This window comes from Asparagus officinalis, chromosome 8, assembly GCF_001876935.1.
Source record: "Asparagus officinalis chromosome 8, Aspof.V1, whole genome shotgun sequence".
Classification (NCBI taxonomy): domain Eukaryota; kingdom Viridiplantae; phylum Streptophyta; class Magnoliopsida; order Asparagales; family Asparagaceae; genus Asparagus; species Asparagus officinalis.
The window spans coordinates 29907563-29913655 of NC_033801.1; the positions used below are offsets into that span (position 1 = coordinate 29907563).

The 6093-nt window shown below is 33.5% G+C and overlaps 1 protein-coding gene across 2 annotated transcripts in view; it reads left to right on the forward strand.

Annotated features, from left to right (window-relative positions):
• The window catches only part of LOC109851289 (transcription initiation factor TFIID subunit 4b-like), a 25278-nt gene continuing 19411 nt past the window's right edge, over nt 227–6093 (forward strand). For both annotated transcript variants that reach the window (XM_020421348.1, XM_020421349.1), the window contains exon 1: nt 227–338. In XM_020421348.1, the coding sequence (XP_020276937.1) occupies nt 242–338 (97 nt within the window). In that variant the 5' untranslated portion in view covers nt 227–241. The remainder of the gene's footprint in view (nt 339–6093) is intronic.

Below are 6093 nucleotides of genomic sequence, written 5' to 3' on the forward strand. Positions count from 1 at the left end.
GACAGGGAAACTTCACGCACATTAGGCTAGGCTGCTCAGCCCAAAAACCAGCACCGTCACCCTCCTGAACACTACCCCCCCCCCCCGCCCAACCCACCCACCAGCACACCCCGGCCGTCATGGATCATCCGCTATTATGAAATCTTTGGAAGACGATGAGTCGACTCTCCGAAACCCTAGCTTCAATCCAAAAATTTTCCACCTATTATCTGCTGAGGCGTTCAATTTGCAGGACGAGAGCATGCCTCGGGGCGGACGTGGAGGCGCTGTCGCGGTCCCTCCATCGGACATTGGAGGGGATTCTTCCACTTTCTCGCAGCTCTCGGATTCTGAGTCCGGTAAAGATCCCTCCTTTTTCCTGTTTAGATCAATCAGACCTTTCTCTTTTTTATTTTTTAATTTTACGAGTCCCTGTTATTATTTAAGTTAATTTGCAGCTGTATGAAGGAACACCCTCCCTCTCGTCTGGAGCAGTTAAGCTACAAAATGTAGGACGACAGTTTGTTGGGATTGTCTCTTTTCTATATTTTGCATTTGGTTGATTATTGTGGTGGCTTTGTGTCCACAACTTGTGTCCAATTACGAAAGTTTCATCACCGGAATACTTACGGGCTTGAGCCACATGAACGGAGTTAGCCAGCTATGTGAAAATAGGGCGATGCGAGAGAGGTGAGAGATAAGGGAGATTAGAGTTTCCCTTGTACCCTGCTTCTTTTCACATAGGGCCTGCTTGTTCCGTGCGATTTTGGCACAAATATGTGCATAGTTGGTCAGAAGCGGGTAAGGTGCAGATCTTTTGTCAGAATGAAAATCTTGTGATCAAATTTAGTGTTTGGTTTTGAAGATTTGGGAGATGGAGCAAGACATGCCAGGTAGCATAGAATGCAATCATTATAGTGGTCATAAATTTTAACAAAATGGAGGGATTTCTACTATTGTCAGTCCCACTACCTCTTAAAAGTACAAAACAATTCGTTAAAAATCCCCCAAAAAAGATTAAAGAATTCAATAAAACTTAAAACTTCAAAATAGCCCCCCCTTTTTTTTGCCATATACCATAATTTATTATTAAAATCAATCATTGGTGGGTCTCACAAATTCTTTGCAATTTTATCACTTATTTTAGAAACAAACAAGAATTTGTAGATTCTCTCTACAAAACTAAGACTATCCTAAAAAGCAATAATTTTTTTAACATTTGTTAAAGATTTCATGGATTTTTAACATTGTCATAAATCCAGGATACAAATCCAACACTCAAGCAGCCCCATGTGATTTTATCTTGGGTGCCATGTGGATTTAGGTCTGACTTGATCAACCCAGCCACATCATATTGTATCCTTCTTGATTGTGCTACCTTATGTGCTCAAGTATTTGAAGGAGATGTCAATCCCAAACAAAGTGATTGAAGAGGGGCATATGGTAATGACCGTACGTCTAAATTTTAATGGGGATTAGTTTAAGTGATCCTTTACCAAATTATTAAATAGGTGTTAAACTCTCGGTGAATAACCTCTATCCTACCCGTACAAAAGAGATAGAAAGAGAGAAATTACAAGAAAGAAAGTGGAGAAGAGCAAAAATTCTGAGATGCAACTAAAAGAAAGTTAAGAAAAAAGAAAACTGTCACTAACCCTCTTCAACATGTTCCCTAACAAAACACCCCTCTTTGACATGCAAACTAACTATAGTGCTCAGAACTCATGTAGCTTCGGTATTGTTCCGATACTAGGTAAAAAGGGACTTCTAGTTTTATACTATCCAAATGAGGCAGTTTGTTTTATTCTACTAGAGAAAAGTTTATAATTGGAGCAAAAATGATTGTGGCATCCATTGTTCTGGCAGTGAAATCTTGTAATGAAAAGCTAATTAAGAGAGAATAGATATTTTCAGCTTTCGGGGCTTTGACAGTTAGGGATCAGGGGCATCATGTCCTCATAATTCATAAAAAAATGTAAACAAATTCAATAAATGTCAAACAATAGTACAACTACACAAGAAAGATAGTTGACTTCATTTACAGTGTTCAATACTCTAATGAAGATAACAATATCATGATTAGTTAGTTATAGTTTCCCTTATCAGTGTGCATCTTTACAAAAATATTGATTGCTCATTTTATTTTCAGTACTATGAAATATTTACTTTACAAAATTACCATTCATCTATTGTGCTCTTGCCTTTCCTCCCCTAGAGTTTACAATTTATTGCAAAACAAGTAAGTGAATGTTGCACTTGCCACTTGGTAGTATTAAAAGTTTCATCCTAGTGAGGATCCCACACTGATGGACTTGTTCATATTAGCCAACATTTCAAGCAACTTGCTAACACATTAAAAGCTAAAAGTTCCATATCTTGTCCTTTGTTGGATTGCAATGTCTTTGATTAACCCTCTTTTAAAATGAGTAAATGACTTCTTGTTTTCAATGTGATCCACATCCCGTTGCCTTCTTGAATTCAAGAGGGGAAAGTTTACTTATTCTCTACAATATCTCACTCGGAAACAATATAATATATTGTATGAATGTCTAATGTAAGATCTTAGTAGCAAGGAAACCTAAATTTACTGTAATTTAGCATTTTATCAAGGATTGCTATTAATGTTGGAAGAAATGTTTACATTTTGAATTTATGGTTGCAAGGGAATATACAAAGGTTTACAGACTACCATGGTATCAACTATCAAGCTTATTGCACTACAGTAGACTTTTGTTAGAGTATTTTGAGGCTTCGAGCAAAGAGTAGGAGAAAATATTGTGGCCATGACTGAAATCCATTGTGAGCTAAGCGATTAATTTTTGAGCCTGCAAAGAGGTTTTTTAAAATTCCTTTTTTATGGGTTTTTTTTTTTTTTTTTTTTTTGGGGGGGGGGGGGGGAGAGAGGATTTTTTGGTTTCCATAGAATAAATGAAACTAGAGATATCATCCGAAAAGTTAACTGTAAACCAAATTTCGTATTAAGGGTTAAATGGAAATTTGTTATCATTTTATCCATTATTACATGTAAAATAAATAAATAATACTATTAGAAATAATTAAAGAGTCAATTCAAGAACTTATTAGGAATATAACGTAGAACAACTATGTTAAGATAGATGTTATTACTGCTTATCTTTTGTTGAAGATTAATGAATTTTCCTATAATTTCTATTCTAGCGTGGCCATGTAAATTTTTTGCTTTCCTTTACTAGAGCCAACATCTCGACATCTATACTATATACTAAAGTTAGGCCCTAGATTGCCACTTGGCAACTTGTGGTTACTATGACATTTTAATTTTATTTTTTTAACTTTTTCCTTTTTATTTTTCTAAAACTAACTCCTCAACTTCCGAAAATGTAATTAATAAGTAACTAATAACTCAGATTTTGTAAATCCTTAAGCGAGAATCAGTCCTATTGACATTAACTATTCATTTTCCCTCTTTATTATGTATGATATGCAAATTATGTATTATATGTAGGACAAATGTTCCAAAAAAATTGTATGTTTTAATCTCTCACATTCTCTCTATCACAATCTCAAATCTCTTCATCTCCACCACCTTAATTGAAGCTCATTCAAATTCTTTAACCTCACACATTTAACTATCTTTTAATTCCCTCAATTTAACACCTATTCTTTCCATCAATTTCATTAATCATATGAACCCTTTCATATCCAGCCTCATAACCCCCTCCCTGTATTATATACAAAATAACATCATTTTCATCCAATAGGCCTCTTGCAACATGCTTCATCTGTTCGTTGAAAGTAATTTTATTTGAAGCTCTATTATATATTTTCATACTTGGAAAGCAAGTTCGTTTCACTTGCATTTTAATGTGTGATTAGTTATTGTTCATCTTAGTTGTTCTTCTATTTAGGCAGTACCCTAAAATTCACTTGATTTTTTTATTTTAGTTTGTGCTCATTTTTAAATTTAGAAACTTTTTTTTGGGGAATCTGCAGTTTGAAGGTAATATTCTAAATATTAATTCATTTTTGCTTTCTTTATAATATGATGATTTACTATTTCATTTCTAGATTATTGTCATGTATGTTGATTTTAAGTCAATTCTTTGAAATTAAAAATCTTTTGGGAAAAATTATAAGTTAAATTTTTTTTATAACCCAACTCAAAATCAAACCCAAGACCACAGGAGCATTGGAATCTCCTAATCGTCCGTATCACCCATGCAATTTTTAAGTTAATTAAATATTACTATAAATAACTACTACCTGTTTAAGTTGACTTTTTTTGGGAAATGTTTTCTTCTTTGATAGTTATAGTTTTAGGATAACTTATTATTGTATTTTTCAATAGCCAATAGCCTATGGGTTCTTTTATGACACTCATTTTATCTATTTTATCTTAACAATAAAAAATATTGTTTCTTTTCAATGAACAATTACATATGTCGAATCAACTTCTTTTAAATTAAAAAGATATACCATTAATCTCACAGCACCACGCAGGTATAACACTAGTTGCATAATACTGTTGGGTTTCCTCTTGAAGAGCCAATATCTAGTAGTTTGTGCCATTACGTCTATTTGTTGAAGGGTCAAACACTTGTGTTGTGGTTGCCCCCTTCCATCTCGTAACAAATGACTCTATCACACATCAAAAACACACATAACAAATGACTCTAACACGCATCTAAATCAAAGAAGTTAATTTGCAAACTATAGTGTTAAGATTTTCTTCCTTTAGCAAGACTCTGATAATAGAGTTGCACTTGCGTTAATCGTCAAAAGATGGTATTTTGGAATGTTAAGAACTTAATGCCACTAGAACGAAACAAAATTTAAGTACTCGGCATAAACTAATTTCCTCCCTCTTTCTCCCACCCCCTTCCTTCTCTTTCCTTTTAATTATTTCCGTTCTTACCAACCTTGAGTGCCTACTGTATTATATCTCCACCCTTAGTTGTAGATATATTTTCGTAGGTGAGTAACTAACAATGACAATGAGTGTTAGGAACTATAATTGGAGATGCAGTTGGTGCGTGCTACTAATTTAATGTCTATAATATAGTAATGAACTAATTATTATAGTTGTTTTTCCTAATTCTGTAATTTCAAAAAACCAGTCATAGTTTGAGTCCTTCAATTTTCTAGTATGTTGTACAAAAAATAAAAAATTCTTATCCAAAACATTTTCAAAATCAGAAATATGTTCAGACATGTTTTTCAACTGGAACTTTTTAATTAGATGTGGATAATTGTTGAATTGAGATAAATTTTGAAAGTCAAATATTTTAGTGGGATAATGGTGGATAATTTTGTTGAAGTGGGATATATGGGTAAAATGATGGGAGATAATTTAGAATAATAAGTGTATAATTTATGTATTTTGATGATATGACACCTTAATTTGAATATATTAAAAGTGAGATAATTTAGAATAATAAGTGTATAATTTATGTATTTTGATGATATGACACCTTAATTTAAATATATTTAAAGTAAATCTTATTAATTAGCATAGTGGCAACAAGAATTTTTCTTGACGCGGTCCTTGTATGTAGTTAGTTATGAGCGGAAACTAAATTCTACACTTTGTTAACTCAATAATGTCTGTCTAACCATGATTTCAACATGTTTAGCTATATTATTTCAACATAAATTTCGCTCTCATTAATTGCTGGTAAGACCCCTCCCCCACACTCAAAACTCAATTGCCCCTTCCCTTAACAAATTGTAGCTACCCCCACTTCTTCCTCCCAATCAATCACCCTTTCCCCTTGCTGTTGACCCACTCCGTCCCACCTCTTGAATGACCTCCTCCTTTTAGCCTCTACACGCTCAATCCCGATTACTTCAATCCTGACCTGTGTTCTCTCGTCTGAACCCATTTGAATTTTATTAAAATCAAAAGTTGAATTTTAGATAATTATTTTTAATTAAGTATGGATATTTGTTTGTATTAATTATATAAGTGTAATGCTTACTAGAATCAATAGAAAGAAGAGAAGAACAAGTACCTGCAATGGTAGAGACAGTCCGCTATGGTGACACTGACCTTGGCTTGGAGGAAGATGAATTGAATGAGATGTGAAAATAAAATGAACGTGTTCTTAATACTAGTTTTTTCCCTTATCATGATCT